This window comes from Panthera uncia, unplaced genomic scaffold (genome assembly GCF_023721935.1).
Source record: "Panthera uncia isolate 11264 unplaced genomic scaffold, Puncia_PCG_1.0 HiC_scaffold_694, whole genome shotgun sequence".
In the NCBI taxonomy this organism is placed as follows: domain Eukaryota; kingdom Metazoa; phylum Chordata; class Mammalia; order Carnivora; family Felidae; genus Panthera; species Panthera uncia.
The window spans coordinates 13,306-30,679 of NW_026059863.1; the positions used below are offsets into that span (position 1 = coordinate 13,306).

General features: G+C 58.2%; 2 protein-coding genes across 2 annotated transcripts; one reads left to right on the plus strand and one right to left on the minus strand.

Annotated features, from left to right (window-relative positions):
* Positions 1–1,379: 1,379 nt before the first annotated feature.
* On the plus strand, positions 1,380–14,352 carry LOC125918352 (rho GTPase-activating protein 33-like). Its single transcript, XM_049624350.1, is given in 23 exon segments — positions 1,380–1,534; positions 3,416–3,513; positions 3,593–3,677; positions 4,028–4,108; positions 4,216–4,353; positions 4,778–4,870; positions 5,451–5,573; positions 5,662–5,739; positions 5,824–5,890; positions 5,974–6,033; positions 6,122–6,274; positions 6,364–6,466; positions 7,696–7,840; positions 7,921–8,003; positions 8,087–8,194; positions 9,534–9,679; positions 10,319–10,472; positions 10,557–10,702; positions 10,782–10,856; positions 11,927–12,601; positions 12,694–13,082; positions 13,176–13,205; positions 13,207–14,352. Coding segments are annotated over 23 exon segments (3,792 nt in total). The 5' UTR covers positions 1,380–1,528; the 3' UTR covers positions 13,963–14,352.
* A 55-nt stretch (positions 14,353–14,407) lies between these two features.
* On the minus strand, positions 14,408–17,309 carry LOC125918356 (inactive serine/threonine-protein kinase TEX14-like). Its single transcript, XM_049624356.1, has 9 exons — positions 17,118–17,309; positions 16,352–16,687; positions 16,115–16,272; positions 15,845–16,038; positions 15,690–15,762; positions 15,518–15,606; positions 15,258–15,428; positions 14,693–14,742; positions 14,408–14,604 (listed from the first exon to the last, which is right to left on the minus strand). Exons 2-9 carry the CDS (start codon positions 16,666–16,668, stop codon positions 14,508–14,510), a joined length of 1,149 nt encoding a protein of 382 aa, XP_049480313.1. The 5' UTR covers positions 16,669–16,687; positions 17,118–17,309; the 3' UTR covers positions 14,408–14,507.
* Positions 17,310–17,374: the final 65 nt, after the last annotated feature.

Below are 17,374 nucleotides of genomic sequence, written 5' to 3' on the forward strand. Positions count from 1 at the left end.
AATAGAGTAATAAGTGAATTGAGATAAAGCAAATACAGTAAAATGTTAATTTTACTGTAAGATCTAAGTGGTGGATCTATGGGTGTCAACTGTAAAATTGTTCAACTTTGCTGTATGTTAGAAAGTTTTCATAATAAAATGTTGGAGAATGTATGATCAGGATTATGTTGATATCTGTATTTATTAAAGAGGGAGGATAGGATAGGTTTCTATTAATAGCTTCTGTATGTCATAGACATGGCATATATTTGTCTTCAGCCTTTTTGAACAAACCACACAATTAAATGAAATAAAAAAGAAGGAAATAGCTGTTTAGATATAAAGAGGATTTCTGAGGAAGTTACGTTCAGGCTGAGACAGGTAGGAATTAACTAGTTGACAAAAGACTATCCTAATTACTATCGCTGGATTTTAAATCATCTCCAAGCCTTAGTGACATAATGCAATCATTTTGTTATGTTCATGGATTCTGTGAGTCAGAAATTTGGACACAGCACAGTTGGGGACAGTTTATCTCTGCTCCAGGTAGGCAGGATATATTTCCCCTTCCTTTGAATACTGACGTAGCCACAAATTAAGTGATTAGTTTTTGAATGAATGAGAGAATGAATCAAAGCTGTACTTTCTGAGGTGAGGGGCCCTGTTGAGAACATGACCAGTGAAAGTCTTCTTGGAAACAGCATTGTTATAGTGTTTTCTGGACCTGGCTCAAGTTAGAGGCGGAAAGATTGGGATTGGCTTTATAGGAGACCTGGTCATGTTCTACATTGCGGGCTAAACCAGGTCCTATGAAAAAGGAGTCAGAGCCGGAGGCCGGCCTGTAAGAAACAGTAGAGGAGGAGGTAAGGACAATGTGGGAAGGGCAAAGATTATGTCCCAGGCAGGGTATCTGAGCCAGTGAAAACCATCCATGGGCAAATGTCCTCAGTATTCTGTGGGCCGTGTCAGGGTCAACTGACAAAGCTGGAGCTAGAGGATTGAGACCTTGAAAAGCTACTTGGGGATGGAGAAAAGCCCTGAGGCCATGGAAGAACCCAATTAAGAGTGTCAGAAGGGGGAAAACAGTGTCAGAGGAGTGGTCACTGAGAATGGACTAAGGGGAGAGCCCACTGCTTAGTGTTAGAAGTGTTGGAAGCAAAGCATAAAGAACCTGGGGGTGTGTCTCAGGAGGGCAATGACAGCCAATGAAAAGCAGTCATGGGCGCGGCGCTGTCAAACTTCGCGGGGCGGGACCGAAGAGGCCGAGCCAGGGATGGGACCAAAACCCAAGCCAATGAAAAGCCGCTAGGTGGGCGGGGAGTCATCCTAAGGCCAAGGGCGGAGCCAATGAAAAGCGGCGCCGCGTCCCCCACTGCCCCGCCTCCGTGGGGCGCGCGCCGGAGCCACGGGCAGCCGTTAGGGGCGGGGCCTGCAGCCGCCCGCGCGCGGCTCGCGCCCTCCCCTTTGTGTCGCCATGGCGGCGGCAGCGGCGACGAGGACGACGAGCGACGGGCCGAGCGCGGCCGGCGCCTGAGGAGGCTACGCTACCATGGTGGTGAGGGGCCCAAGCGGGCGTCAGTCCGTCCGCGTGTCAGTCTGTCCGCGCGCGGCCCCGCCCCGCGCGCCCCGCCCCCGGCCCCGCCCGAGCCCGCGGCCTGCGCCGCCCCTCACCCCTCGTCGAGGTCCCTCTCGTCCCCCGGCCTGGTCTTGGGCCCAAGCCCTTACCCCAGCCCCGCCCCCTCAGTGCTCGTCCCCTTCCTTGTCCTGGATGGAGGTGACAGTGGCCGAGGACCCAGGCTTGGGGGGGGAGGGGCTAGTCCCGGGAAGGACCCGCACCACGAAGTGGCCCCCGCAGGGGCCTGCTGAAGCTTCCCGGGTCCTTCGCCAATCCCCATCCCAGAGCCATCCTCAGCTTCCTCTCCCCACCTCCACCCTTTTCTGACTAGCCCACTCCCCCTCCTACCACCAGCCCCCTTCGCGTTCTTGAGCCCCACCCCCACCCGGCTCCATCCTCAGCCTGACCCTTTTCTTCTCTTTCTCTTCCATCTCATTCCGTTCTGTTTCCTCTCAATCTACGCTCCCTTACCCCCCCATCAGCCTGAACCTTTACCTCATCCTCTCCAGCGTCTCCCCTCTCCTTCCTTCATATCCCTGAGACCCCAAGTTCATCCTTGGGTCTCACCCTCAGGTCTGTCCCCCTCCAGCTCAGAAAGCTCCTCAAAGCAGGATGAGATCTGAATCTCTTTGCACGTGGAACATGGGGTCTGCCCGGAGGTATCAGGGAATGTCTGTTAAATGAGCGAATGAGAGAATGAATGGATGAATGAGCAGAAGCAGCATGGTGGGAGAGGGAGATGGTGGGGGACAGACCTGAGGGTGAGACCCAAGGATGAACTTGGGGTCTCAGGGATATGAAGGAAGGAGAGGCTAGAGCCCAGCCTGGAAAATCCCTATCTGGCAGCTGGTTAATTTATTTGTCAGGTTTTACTTGGTTCCTGCTGTGTAACTGGACACTGGGACCCACAGAGGAATCAGGCAACTTTCCCTGTGAGAAGCATCAATTCTGTGCCCAGCTATGTGCTGGAGTCCCTGATCCTGGGGAAGTCACAGTCCAATGGGGGAGATGGGCTTGTCACCAGTGACATCTCAGAGTGCTCAGGGCTGGAATGGGGATAGAGGAGTCCAGAAGAGGAGGCTGACACAGCCTGGGTCAAGAGGACAGAATGAGAGTTGAGACCTGAGGCATGAGGAGGAGTGAACCTACTGAAAGAATTAGGAAGAGTGTCCCATGCAGAGAGAACAATCTTTGCAAAGGCCTAGGAGGAAATGAGAAGGTCGTGCTTTTGTTGGACTCTAAAGTGTGAGCCCTGAGAGTAGAGGCCATTGGGGGGGAAGGCTGGGCTGGAGTGGTAAAGAGAGACCTGAGAATTCAGAGTTTATCTTGAAGATAACAGGGAGCCATTGAAGGTCTATGATCTATGGAGAGACAGGTAGATCTGTGTGGTAAGAAAATTATACCAGCACTTGCTAGGAAGAAGCGAGCAGGAGGGGAGAGGTTAGAAGCAGGAAGATTGATAAGATGGGAGCTATGATTGTCCAGACATCAATGAAAGGTGTGGAGAGGCACATAGGGGAGATGACTATACTCCGCAGGGGCTAAAGGAGGGCTTCAAACAGGGAGAGATGGTACCAGCGTGCGCTCTCCCTCCCTCACCCTCAGTCCCTTTTCTTCCAGCCCCCCACCCCAGACCACCCACAAAGAAACAGGCCTACCCTCAGTTGCCTTCACCTCCCCCTGACCTACCCTTCTGCTCCATGCTCAGGGCAGCCTGTGAAGCAATTCGGGCCTCTGGGCCCAGGCTCACAGATAACAATGCTCCCGTTGTCTCTCTGCTCCCATCTCTGGAGGCCTCTGATTCTTCTTTCTGCTCTACAGGCTCGCAGCACTGACAGCCTGGATGGCCCAGGGGAAGGCTCAGTGCAGCCTCTGCCCCACACTGGGGGGGCTAGTGTGAAGGGGAAGCCTGGGAAAAGGTGAGAGGTGAGGGTGAGGCTCAGCTTAGGAGGGGGGCCAAGCACAGGAGCCACTAGTGATGTGTCACCTGTCCCCCAGGCTCTCGGCTCCTCGAGGTCCCTTCCCTCGGCTGGCTGACTGTGCCCATTTCCACTATGAGAATGTTGACTTTGGCCATATTCAGGTATGGGGGCTTTGCACCCAGGTGGGAGGGTGAGATCCTACCCAACCTTGAAGCAGTATCAGCCACTTTACCCCTGAAGCCTATCTCAGGAATAGCTGAGCAGTCGCTGGCAGGAGGTGCAGGGTGGAAGAGAACTGTTATTCATTTGTTCGTTTCTTTATTCATTCACCTAACTTTTTGTTAGGTGTACGCACTGTGCCAGGGCCCTGTACTCTGAGACATCAGCAGGCCCTGCCGTTAGGGAGCCCCAGGCAGGGGACACAGATCCATTTCCAGATAGTGCTAACCTGGGAATGTCAGGACTGGGACAAAAGTGAGGCCCTTACCTGAGCCTTTATTTCCCACTATAGCTCCTGCTGTCTCCAGAGCGTGAAGGCCCCAGCTTCTCTGGAGAGAATGAGCTTGTGTTTGGGGTACAGGTGACCTGCCAGGTGAGGCCACCCCTCCTCTCATCTAGCCTGACAGTCTGGTCTTCATGGTCTACACTGGCTCAGTGTAATAGGACTACTGCTCCTTTCTGTCCCTCCTGCTCCCTCAGGGCCGTTCGTGGCCAGTTCTGCGCAGCTACGATGACTTCCGTTCCCTGGATGCCCACCTACACCGGTGCATATTTGACAGGAGGTTCTCCTGCCTCCCAGAGCTTCCCCCACCCCCAGAGGGTGCCAGGGCTGCCCAGGTAAACTGTTTATGGTCCCAGCCTCAGCTATGGTGTGTCCTCATAAGCACTGTGTGAAACCATCAAGGGAGGATAGTTAAATATTTAAACACTGGTATGGCCCGAGTTCCAACCAATCAGAATGGAGAGGCCCAGAATAAAACTGCAGCAAGGTTCTGGAGGCTCCTTTCAGCTTTAGGATCATGGGAGTTCCAGGGGATTTGGTGGGAGAGTCGGCATGGCCAGACCAATGGGGGCACACAGGAGCTTGGCATAGCCTATTTACTAACTGATATGAAAATATTTCAGTGCTTACCAGTGGAGCAGCACCCATGCATTCAGGCTGAGTTTCAGCCCTGCCTAGAGGTGAGCTAGGGCAGTATAGGAGGGCAGTGACTCTCTCAAGTTCCCCTCACAAAAGCCCATCCTGACAACCTGCCCCCAGATGCTGGTACCACTGCTGCTACAATACCTGGAGACCTTGTCAGGACTGGTGGACAGTAACCTCAATTGTGGGCCTGTGCTCACCTGGATGGAGGTAGGCCCGGGAAAGGGGACTTGGGGTGGGGAGTGAGTGAGGGATGTCTGAGGAGTGAGAACCAGCCGGAGAGAGTGTGTGGGCACAGGAAAGAAACGAGCCAGAGTGGAGGAGGCACTGATATTTCAGTGTCTGTGTGGGCACATGCCTGTGAGAGAGAATGAGTGTGTGTGTGTGTGTGTGTGTGTGTGTGTGTGTGTGTGAGAGAGAGAGAGAGAGAGAGAGAGAGAGGCATTGGACTATGGGGATGTGAGGATTTCAAGATATATCAGTTAGAAATAGGTTTTACTGTAACTCACAGAACACTTGGCCAACAGTGGCTTAAACCAGTCGGTTTTTAGATACCAAATGTGCAGTGTCATGGAGGATGAGGGTGCAGGGGTATCCCAGGACATGAGAGGAAGGAGGGGCTTTGTTGGGCAGGGGCAAGAATTTAGCTCTTTGACCGATAGCTCTGACTGACAGAGGCTTTTAGGTAGGGGACAGGTAGTGAGCTCCACTGGACATGGAGGAACCTCCTCTGCCTTTATTATCTTCTTCTGGCCTCTCCCTGCACATCCCTCTGCCCCCACCATCTCAGCTGGACAACCATGGCCGGCGACTGCTCCTCAGTGAGGAAGCCTCCCTTAACATCCCTGCGGTGGCCGCTGCCCATGTAATAAAACGGTACACAGCCCAGGCACCAGACGAGCTGTCGTTCGAGGTGAGGCTGTGGGGAAGCGGACTCCACCTGGGCTCCCCACTTCCCCTGTCCCTTCTGACCCTCCCTCCAATTACCTTCCCACTCTCAGGTGGGAGACATTGTCTCAGTGATCGACATGCCACCCACTGAGGACCGGAGCTGGTGGCGGGGCAAGCGAGGCTTCCAGGTGAGCCTGGCTTGGGGTGGACAAGTGAGGCAGGGCACTGTGCCAGCTAGGGTGGCCTACTCGCTGACCCCAAACCCTCTTCAGGTCGGCTTCTTCCCCAGTGAGTGTGTGGAGTTGTTCACAGAGCGGCCTGGCCCAGGACTAAAGGGGGGTAAGTGCCAGGGGCAAAATGTGGAGGCCTCCCTGCATCCTTTGCTTGCCATCCATTCTCTCCACCTACTGTTCACCCCACAGATGCCGATGGTCCCCCGTGTGGTGTCCCAACTCCCCAGGGTGTCTCCTCTCTGACCTCAGGTAACGGGAACAAGGGGCCAGGCCCCTGCCCCCCACCATAAGATCAGTGGCTGCACTGACCCTGTGTGGCCTGCCTTTACCCCCACAGCTGTGCCCCGGCCACGTGGGAAGCTGGCTGGCCTCCTCCGAACATTCATGCGCTCCCGCCCTTCTCGGCAGCGGCTACGGCAGCGGGGCATCCTGAGGCAGAGGGTGTTTGGCTGTGACCTTGGAGAGCATCTCAGCAATTCAGGCCAGGATGGTGAGGACAGGCCCTATGTCTCCCTGCCCAGCCCTCTCCTCCCACCCTGGTTGCAACCTGCCTAGACCTGAGCCCCTGCTTTTCCCCAGTGCCCCAGGTGCTTCGCTGCTGCTCTGAGTTTATTGAGGCCCATGGGGTGGTGGATGGAATCTACCGGCTCTCAGGAGTGTCATCCAACATCCAGAGGCTACGGTGAGGGCCCTCCACCGAGCCCTTCCTTCCACAAACTCCTACTGAGCATCATCTCTGTTTCAGGCCCTGTGCCGTGTGCTGGGGACATAGAGTTATCAGGGAGGGTTAGGAGGGCTTAGAGTGGGGTTAGACTGGGGCTGGGGGCAGAGAGGGCTTCCTTGAGGAAGTGATACCCACACTGAGACCTGAAAGGCAAGAGCAGAATAAGCATTGGAAGCAAGAGATCAACCTTCATTGAGTACCTGCCACATGCCAAGCATGAGGCACTGGGGACACAGTGGTGGATGAGAGACAACCAGAGATTCCTGCCCTCATGGGGTTCACATACTAGAGGGAGAGACAGACAAGGAAATGAGAGTGTGTACTAGCAGGTGACAAGTACTATGGAGAAAAATAGAATGGGGTGGGGAGGCTCATAATAAGTTGGGGAGGGGTATTGCAGTTTTATATAGGGTGGGCAGAGAAGGCCGCCTGGGAGAGAGCTTGCTCTGGTGGAGGTGAGGGAGTGAGCTGTGTGGATGTGCTGGGATGAACATTCACCATGGAGGGAACAGTTAGTGCAAGGGAAAGCGGCAGGAGGTCATGTCCCGGAAGGAAATGGGGGCAGAGCATACAGGGCCTTTTTGATGACTCTTAGGATTTTGCCTTTTACTCAGAATAAGGGGGTAACCACAGGAGGGTTCTGAGCTGAGGAGGGACAGCATGTGGGAGAGTCTAAGGGGAAGCAGTGAGCCACGAGCACTGGGGCTGACGGGAGGCATGAGGTGTCAGTGTGGAGCCTGAGACTCTGAGAGACAGGCATAAGGTCACATGATAGGATGTTTACCCAAGAGCAGTGGGACTTCACCAGAGAGTGGTGAGCAGGGGCTATTGGGATTTGGGCCACGTTTTTCAGTGACCTCCAGAAGCCAGGAGAATGACAGCTTCATGGAAGGAGCATGGTCACACTCTGGATTCAGATAGCCTTGGGTACCCACAGCAGGGGCATCTCCCACCTGAGCCTCAGTGTCCTTCCTGTCAAATGAGGCATGCTCTCGGGCACACAGAGTTGTTGCGGGGGGGTGGGGGGGTGGTGGGAGGCGGTCAGTAAGGTTCTGCCTCTGAAGAGCCCAGCACAGGATCCATGTGCATGCACCTATGTGTGGCCACTTTGGGAAGTGGGGGAAGAACATGGCCAGGTGGTTCGGCTCTGACCTGAATCTTTCTCCTCTTTGACCTGGTGGCCTCAGGCATGAGTTTGACAGTGAGAGGATCCCTGAACTGTCTGGCCCCGCCTTTCTGCAGGACATCCACAGTGTGTCCTCCCTTTGCAAGCTGTACTTCCGGGAGCTGCCGAACCCCTTGCTCACATACCAGCTCTATGGGAAGTTCAGTGTGAGTAAGGGAGCTGGCAAGGTTGGAGGGTGCTGGGATGCATCTGGCCCAGCCCCCATCATGCTTGTGCATAATCTCAGGAAGCCATGTCAGTGCCTGGGGAGGAGGAACGCCTGGTGCGTGTCCACGACGTCATCCAACAGCTGCCCCCACCACACTACAGGTAAACCAGGAGGGGCAGAAAGGGCTGTGGTGGGGTCCCAAGGGAGTTGAGGCTCAGGTGTCCTCCTCCACTCCCACCCCCAGGACCCTGGAGTACCTGCTGAGGCACTTGGCCCGCATGGCAAGACACAGCGCCAACACCAGCATGCATGCCCGCAACCTGGCCATTGTCTGGGCACCCAATCTGCTACGGTAAGCTGGCAACTCACCAGCCTGCCCCCTCAGCCTTCTCCACTAGCTGGGCCTCAAGAAGCCCCCCACACCCAGAGCCCAACTTTTGCTCTCTTATTCATTTCATTCAACACATATTTCTTGAGTCTTCTGTGTGCCAGTTCCTTTCCTCAGCACTGGGACACAGTAGTGAGCAAAATCCTGTGCTCCTAAGTCCACATTTTCATGGGGGAGATGAACAATGAACCATCAACAAGAAAAATAGAGACTATGGTCTGATAGTGATGAGTACCAAGGAGAAAGATTACAAAGCAGGGAAGGGAGATGCACAGGGTCATGGTATTTTGAGATTTTTAGAGTGGCAGGGAAGGCTTCAGTAAGAAGCTTCTGTGGCCAGTAGCAGCATGAGCCACAGAAGATTTGATGGTGACCAAGACAGGCAAGCTCTCTGTCCCAAATAAAATAGGTGGTACATCAGATGGTGGATATAAGAACTATGAGGACAAAGAAACAAAAAGAGAAGGCAGCTTACAATTTCAAATAAGGTGGGTGGGGAAGACTCCACGGAGAAGGTAACATTTAAGAACTTTGGAAGGTGAGGGAGGGACACATGTGGCTATCTGGGGAAGAACAAACCAGACCGAGGGGACCAAAAGTGCCAATGTCTGGAGGCTGGGAAGGTGCCCGGTGTGCTGGAGGACCAGCGGGGAGGCCAGTGTGGCTGGAGCCCAGTGAGCAAGGGAGGGAGGGGTTGAGGGGGAGGAGATGGTGAGGTCAGAGATGCCAGGGGACCAGACAGAGGAATGACTTATGATTTGTGGGTCATGGTGAGGACAGACTTTACCAGGACAGGGGTGCAGCCAGGGGAGGGCTCTGAGCCGGGAGGGCCTTGACCCAGCATGGAGGGGCTACCTCTGGCTGCAGAGGGGAGCAGACTGCAGAGGGCAGAACACAGAATGGAGGGGGAGGGGGCAGGGAGGCAGGGAGGAGCTGTGGTGTCTGGGATGGGAAGGGTAGAGGCCAGGCCAGGGGTGGGGACAGTGGGGAAGAGTTTAGATTCTGGAGAGATTTTGTGGGTGGAGCAGGGAGGATTTCTGAGAGATTGGATGTGAGTGTGAGGCAAAGAGGGGGATCAGGAGCAACACCCGGAGGTGTTTGGCCTGAGCATTGACTGAGCTGCGGACAGGGAGGAAGGAGGTTTGGGGAAAGGTTGAGAGCCCAATGCTAGATGTGATCACTTGGGGAAGGTCAGAGGTGTTAGATGACAGTCATTTCTTCCATTGGCTCCCCATTTTGGGTAGCTAAAATCCACCAGCTGGAGCTTAAATCACCTGGCCTCCCTCTCTCTCCTCCCACCCAGGTCCATGGAACTGGAGTCAGTGGGGCTGGGTGGGGCCGCAGCCTTCAGGGAGGTTCGGGTGCAGTCTGTGGTGGTGGAATTCCTGCTCACCCACGTGGATGTCCTGTTTAGCGACACCTTCTCCTCTGCTGGCCTCGACCCTGCAGGTACGCCCATCTCACCCGCTCATGTCCTGGCTACTGCCCCCTCATTGTTAGGGCTGCAGTGGGAGGGCAGGTGGGCTCCCAGCCCTATCCCTACCCCACTGAAGCTGGACCTCCCTCCTGGCTCCTTGAGGACCCCGCCCCGGCCTCTCCCTCCCCTCCCCCCCCCTTCTCATTTCAGCTCCTACGCTCAGGATCCCCACTTCTTGGCCCGGACATCGTTCTTCCTTCACCCCTTGTAGCTCCTGGGGGCTCTTGGGGCCATGGGGCCATCTGGGAGGAGGTGGGAGGTCCCCAGACTTGACCCCGCCCTGGCCCCACCCAGACTCCCCGCCCAACCCGGGACCCCAGCCCAATCAGGATTCAGCACGTCGGAGGGCCCACTGGCCCGAGGTAACTGAAGCCAGAGCCGCTGCCCTCGCTGGCTGCCGGGAGCTGCCTCCTCATCAGCTCGTTCTGCCTCACTCCTCCTCCTCACCTGCCTGCTGCCCACCCATTCCCGCCTGATCCGCCCTGGCCCCCTGCCTTGCCAGCCCGGGTGGGCACGCTGCGGGGCCGGGGCTTGGGCTGTAGCGCTTGGCTTTGCCCGTGGCCTTGAATGGCACCCTGAGCTGACAGCTGCCCCCTTTCCCAATTCCCTAGGCCGCTGCCTCCTCCCCAGGCCCAAGTCACTTGCGGGCAGCGGCCCCTCCACTCGCCTGCTGACGCTGGAGGAAGCCCAGGCTCGCACCCAGGGCCGTCTGGGGACACCCACGGAGCCCATAACTCCCAAGGCCCCAGCTTCACCTGTGGAGAGGTGAGTGGAATGCTAGGGGAGCATAGGATCAGCCTGGAGGCCCCAGATCCTCAAACTGTCTCCTGTGTCTCATGCAAACCCCAGGAGGAAAAGGGAGAGAGGCGAGAAACAGCGAAAGCCAGGGGGGAGCAGCTGGAAGACATTCTTTGCCCTGGGCCGGGGCCCCAGCATCCCCCGAAAGAAACCTCTACCCTGGCTGGGGGGCACCCGTGCCCCACCGCAGCCTTCAGGTCAGAGGCCGGCAGTGGGCGGTGGTGGTAGGGGGAGGCACTCTGAAGTGCCCTGTGACCATTGTACCTCTCCTAGCAGGTGGCCGACCTGACACCGTCACGCTGAGATCTGCCAAAAGCGAGGAGTCTCTGTCATCACAGGCCAGCGGAGCTGGTGAGCACAGGGTGGCTCATGCCTGTGCCCAGGTGGAACTGGGAGGGCCGGGGGCCCTGAGGTGGCCTCTAAATGTGCTTCAAATTTGGGGGGTTGGGTTTTTTTTCCCCTTAATCTGGACATTAGGTACAATGAGTTGGATAAAGCATCACCCTTGGTTCATGATGTACTGCGATCATTGGTTCAGGCAGGGCCCTTTCAAACAGTCTTCTATGCATTCCTGTTGAAAAACAAATCTAGATAATAAAATGAACACCCATGAACCCACTGGCCAGAACTAAAAGAGCCCCACCACCTTACCTTCAAGCTTCTCCCCTTGCATCTGCTGCCTCCCCACCGGAGGCGCCCTCCAGACTTGATGGTCAGCATCCCCTTGCTCTAAGGTCTCCTCACCTGTAGGCGTCTGCATAAATAACATACAGCACAGTCCTAGTGGTTTTGGATCTTTAAAGGTATCCTAAGAAAGGGGGTATGGTGTTGGATGAGGAACATCACTTTTCACTCACTGCCACCCATGTGGCCAAGTGTAGCCCAGGCTCGTTCCTCTCAGCTGCTCTCTGGTAGCCGTGTGTGGATGTCCTATCCAGAGCTGCATGTCTGTCCCACTCCCGATGGGTTGAGGGGCTCTGGTGAGCAATCTCTGCCATGCCCCACACTCTGGTGAGAGCGCTGCACGTACCCAGGAGTGGATGGAGGTGCATGCTGTAGGGTATGTTCATGTCCAACTGTACATGAGAAGGCCCACTTGTTTTCCAAATATGGCTGCCCCAGTCTGCACTCCCACCAGCTACGTGTGAGATCCCATTGGTCTCATGCTCACAAGCTATGTGGTTGTCAGACTTCGTTCTTGCCTTTGGGTCTGGAATGATTCTCCTCATGGCCTTGCCATTTATTTCCTTTATCACTGTGAGTCTGAACAGCTCTCCCTGGATTCGCAGCCATTGTGACCCTATCCAGGGAAGTGCCTCTTCGTGTTCCTCCACCAACCCACTGGGCTGCGTGCCCTATTCTCACTGATGTATGGGTATGTAAAGGTCTGGCCCTCGACACCAAACTGTCCCCTCTTCCAGGCCTCCAGAGGCTGCACAGGCTACGGAGACCCCACTCCAGCAGCGATGCTTTCCCTGTGGGCCCAGCACCTGCTGGCTCCTGCGAGAGCCTGTCCTCCTCCTCCTCCTCCTCTGAATCCTCCTCCTCTTCTGAGTCCTCATCATCTGGATCCTCAGCAGCTGGGCTGGGGGCACTCTCTGGCTCCCCTTCACACCGAACCTCAGCTTGGCTAGATGATGGTGACGAGCTGGACTTCAGCCCACCCCGCTGCCTGGAGGGGCTCCGGGGGCTCGACTTTGATCCCCTGACCTTTCGCTGCAGCAGCCCCACACCAGGGGACCCTGCACCTCCTGCCAGCCCAGCACCCCCAGCCCCTGCCTCTGCCTTCCCACCCAGGGTGACCCCCCAGGCCCTTTCACCCCGTGGGACCACCAGCCCTGCCTCGCCCACCGCCCTGGACATCTCAGAGCCCCTAGCTGTATCAGTGCCACCTGCTGTCCTGGAGCTGCTGGGGGCTGGGGGAACACCTGCCTCAGTCACCCCGACGCCAGCCCTCAGCCCCAACCCAGGCCTGCGGCCCCATCTCATCCCCTTGCTGCTGCGTGGAGCCGAGGCCCAGCTGAGTGACACCTGCCAACAGGAGATCTGCAGCAAGCTGTCACTGCCTGGTCCCCGAGGGCCCCAAGGCCAGCACGGTGAGTCCCGCTCAGTCTACCCTACACCCTCATAGACCCAGAAGCTGCACCCAAGACCTGCTTGACTCCTCTTCCCATTCCTCTCTGTGTAGGTCCTGGTACAGATTCTCCGCTGCTGCCCCCACCCCTGTCCCTCCTGCGCCCTGGGGGAGCCCCGCCCCCACCCCCCAAGAACCCAGCACGCCTCATGGCCCTGGCCCTGGCTGAGCGGGCTCAGCAGGTGGCCCAGAGACAGAGCCAACAGGAGCATGGGAGCACCCCTTCTCCCCACTCCCCTTTTCACCGCTCACTGTCACTGGAGGTGGGCGGTGAGCCCCCAGGGACCTCAGGGGTTGGGCCAGCCCCCAACTCCCTAGCCCACCCGGGTGCCTGGGTTCCTGGACCCCCACCTTCCCTACCGAGGCAACAAAGTGACGGGAGCCTGGTGAGGAGCCAGCGTCCCCCAGGGACCTCAAGGAGGGGACTCCGAGGCCCTTCCCAGGTCAGTGCCCAGCTCAGGACAAGTGGGGGATGCAGGGGGTGTGGAGATGAGCTAGAGACAGCAGCTCAGTTCCTGTATTCTGTCCCCACACAGGTTCCTACTCCTGGCTTCTTCTCTTCGGCCCCCCCGGGAGTGCCTGCCACCCTTCCTTGGGGTCCCTAAACCAGGCTTGTACTCCCTGGGTTCCCCATCCTACCAGCCCAGCTCCCCAGCCCCGGTCTGGAGGAGCCCCCTAGGTCCCCCTGCACCACTTGATAGGGGAGAGAACCTGTACTATGAAATCGAGACAGGTGAGGGATCCCCCTACTCTGGCCCCACTCGGTCCTGGAGTCCCTTTCGTTCTATGCCCCCAGATAGGCTCAATGCCTCATACGGCCTGCTTGGCCAGTCACCACCACTCCACAGGTCCCCCGACTTCCTGCTCAGCTACCCACCACCCCCCTCCTGCTTTCCCCATGACCACCTTGGCTACTCAGCCTCCCAGCATCCTGCCCGGCGCCCTACCCGGCCTGAGCCCCTCTATGTCAACCTAGCTCTGGGGCCCAGGGGTCCCTCACCCGCCTCTTCCAGCTCCTCCTCCCCTCCTGCCCACCCCCGTAGCCGTTCAGATCCTGGCCCCCCAGCTCCCCGCCTCCCCCAGAAACAGCGGGCCCCCTGGGGCCCCCACACCCCTCACAGGGTGCCTGGGCCCTGGGGCCCTCCAGAGCCTCTTCTGCTGTATAGGGCAGCCCCACCAGCCTACGGGAGGGGGGGTGAACACCACCGAGGATCCTTGTACAGGAATGGGGGGCAAGGAAGGGAGGGGGCTGGTCCCCCACCCCCCTACCCCACTCCCAGCTGGTCCCTCCATTCTGAGGGTCAGACCCGAAGCTACTGCTGAGCCACGGCTGGGGGAGACCTTCTTCCTTTCCCTTCCCCCTCACTGATCTTGGCCCAATCCAATCCCTTGTTTTGTATTTTCTTGAGCTCCTGACCCCTACCCTTGGTTTCTAACTTTGTAACTTGTTTCTGATGTGGGTCCCTAACCTGTTATAGCTTTCCTACCCTGGGCCGAAGGGCACACCCATCCCCCCACCGTCCTCCCATCCTGGGGGCTCTCGCACAAATCTGAGGGCTAGGCTAACAGCCTGTCTTCCCTCTCCCTTCAGGAGCCCCCAGCTTGTCCTGCCCTGTGCACAGGGGGTTGGGGAACAGCTCCTGCCCATCTCCACCCCCCTCCAACACCCCCACTAAACCATCTGATAAAATTAATAAAAATGGTGAAAATATGGCTGCTAGTGTCATGCTGGAGCCAGATGCAGTGAACAAAGAGGCAGAGACAGATAGGCTGCTTTATCACTTTATTATTTCAGCAAGTGCTGAACGGGGAACCATTCCTGGGAGGCTCTGAGCAGTGATATCTTCAGGGAGGCAGTCATGGGCACCCTAAGAATCTGTGTCAGGAGTGGGGTCGAGGCTGGGCTTGTCTCCGAGTTGGCATCCACCTTGCAGCTCTGCTATGACCTCCTCCAGCAGGTCCATCCTGGGGAGTAGTGGGATAGGGGTGGAGCCAAGGTTACCCCGGGGGTGAGGAAGGGGTCCGGGGTCCCCCAGCAGGGCCCATTTCTCACTTCTGCAGGCTGGAGAAGAGATCTCCTTTGATCAGCTCAGGACTGGGCACCTGCAGGGGAAAAAGGCTGGAGCTGCCACCCAGTGGCCATAGAGGGTGCCCGGGAAGGTGGCATGGGGCAGGGGATAGGCTCAGGGTCCTCTGCTTCACCTGCCCTCATGGCCTTCCCTGCCAGCAGCCTCCAGGGTGTGGGAGGCCTCCTTGTGGGTCAGCAGGCAGGGGCTAGGCTCACACGGCAGAGGGGCCCCACAGGGCAGCCCTGTGTGTGTGATGCCACAGCCCCTGCAGGGCTTGAATCGTGACTGAGAACTTCCTCTCAAACTCCTCCAAAGAGCCCTGGGTCCCTAGAAGGGAGGCTGAGTCCTGATGGTTGGAGCACAGGACAGGGCCCTGGGTGAAATAGAGTTGGTCAGTGGGGCACAGGTGAGTGACAGGAAAGTTGGGGTGTCCTGTGAGTCCCTGGTCAAAGGGGAGGCAGCCAGGGATACTGGGGTTGGTGACACCTGGGGTGAGGGGTAAAAGATTAACAAATGAATGGTTGCACAGGGCCCTGCGGGTGTCCATACTGTTGAGCTGGGCTCCAGGCAGCGGTGCAGGCTGACCCTGGCTGTGGGGCTGAAGCCTGGGTAGAGGCTGGGGCTGGGGCTCAGGCTTCCTAGAGTCAAGCTGCTGCCTGAGTCCCAGGCTGTGCCCCTCTGGACTCTGCTGTGGCCTGGGGTCTCAGGAGTCTCCGGGGCCTGCAAAGAGCCATGGCAGAGAGCTGGCAGGGCCTGCCCAGGTGCCCCACAGCTCCCTTGGTCCTCCATGTCCCTGCTCTGGCTCCTACCTGGCATGGGGAGGGGCCTAGGGGCATCACAGGGGGCACAGGCCTGGGTATAGTCCTGGCTCTGGGAGCCACCTCACAGTACAGTGTCTCTGGGGGGACAGACCAGCTGGTTGGAATGGGGAGAGCAGAGCTGAGCTCACCACCTGCTCCCACCCACTCCCTGCCCTCTCACCTGGTGGGGAACCCTGGGATGAAAGGTACCGTGTGGGCCAATGCTTCCGGGAGCTCACCTCAGGAGTGGAGTCCTGGGGAAGGAGGCTGAGTATGGGACGTGGGTCCTGCCTAAGGCTCCATGGCTACCACCCACCCTGCCAACCTGCCCTGTACCTGGGCCATGGCCTCCCGCAGCAGGTATCGAGTACTCTGCAGGCTGCCCCAGCGGTCAGCGGGCCCTAGGCCCAGCCCAGCCTGAACCAGGGCCTGGTAGGGGGCTGGTACCAGGGGATCCAGGGCCGGGCTCTCACCTGCCTCCAATTTAGCCTTCACTTCAGGCCCCTTTCTCCCAGCCCAGGGCAGCTCTCCTGTGAGGAAGCATGACTGGGGGACCGAAACAGTACAGGTACCTCCGTGGGGCGGGGTGTAGGATCACTCACTGACCGGTGAAGACCTCCTGGGCCAGGATGCAGAAGCTGTAGAGATCTGAGGTGGCGGCAGGCACGTCACCGCAGATGAGCTCAAGTGGCAGCCATGGGTACAGTTCAGGAGGCGGGGGTAGCCCTGGGCCTGGGCCTCCCCAGGGGTAGCCCTGCTGTGGCCTGCGGAGGCCAAGGGGCCTGGTGAGCCAGTGGCCACGGGACAGGGACACAGGGGCGGGCAGATGAGGCAGGCACTCACCTGGGCGGCAGCCAGCATCGGTGCAGTGGGCGCCCGTGCTCTAGGCTGCCCACCTTGGCCAGGCCTGGCCGTACCAGCTGCATGGCATGAGAGCTAAGGCCGCCATGAGCACGCCAGCGGGCCTGCAGGAACAGCAGGGCCTCCAGCACCTGCAGCAGCAGGTGGCCGGGCGGCAGGCCTGGCACAGTGCGGGGCCCTCCCTGACTCGGTCCCCGTGGGTGCAGCACCACGTGCAGGGAGCCCAGCCACACGGGTTCGAAGAGGAGGCACAGCCCTGACAGGTCCGCCGAGGGGCTCAGTGCCATCAGCAGCAACATGTTGGGGTGGTGCAGGGTGCTGGGTGGGAGGAGATCAGGCCACTCACAAGGAGGCCCCAACCTGCATGGTGGGGGCTGCCCCTGGGCACAGCTCACCGCGTGCCAGGGGTTGACGATCTGCACCAGCCACCAGACAGAGGAGACACTGAGACCTGGCTCGCAGGGCCGGCACCCACTTCACACCCCACCTGTGGTACCCTCCCTACATCCGGCCTGTAACACACTGCACGCGGAACGGGGAGCCACTTTACGGTCAGGGGGAGGGGTGGTCACTCCGGTAGGAGGGGTCCATGCCAAGCGCTGGCCTGGAGGTGAAGACTATAACGGTGGCGGCTGTCACGTTCCTGGCCTTCTGTTTGTGAAACACTTGAGTAGGACAGGCAGGCAGGAGACTGGTCTGTGAGACAGGGCTAGCCTGAGGGCAAGGCTGGGGGTGGGGGTGGGGGTACCTGCAGTGTTGAAGGTCGGCCAACAGCACATCAGGCTGAGTTCCCGGTACCTTCAGCTGCCGAGCTGTCACAGGGTGGCCCCTCCACAGAAGGCTAGAGAATGAGGAGGTGGTAAGAGTGCAGGTCTGAGACAAGGGGGCTTTCCTGGTGAGGTTAGGAGGAGAGCTGGATACCTCCCAGAGCTCTGCCGGACAGTTAGGCAGGGGCCTGGGGGGGGCTAGCTCTCACTTGGCCATGAGGGTGCGGGAGCTGCTCTC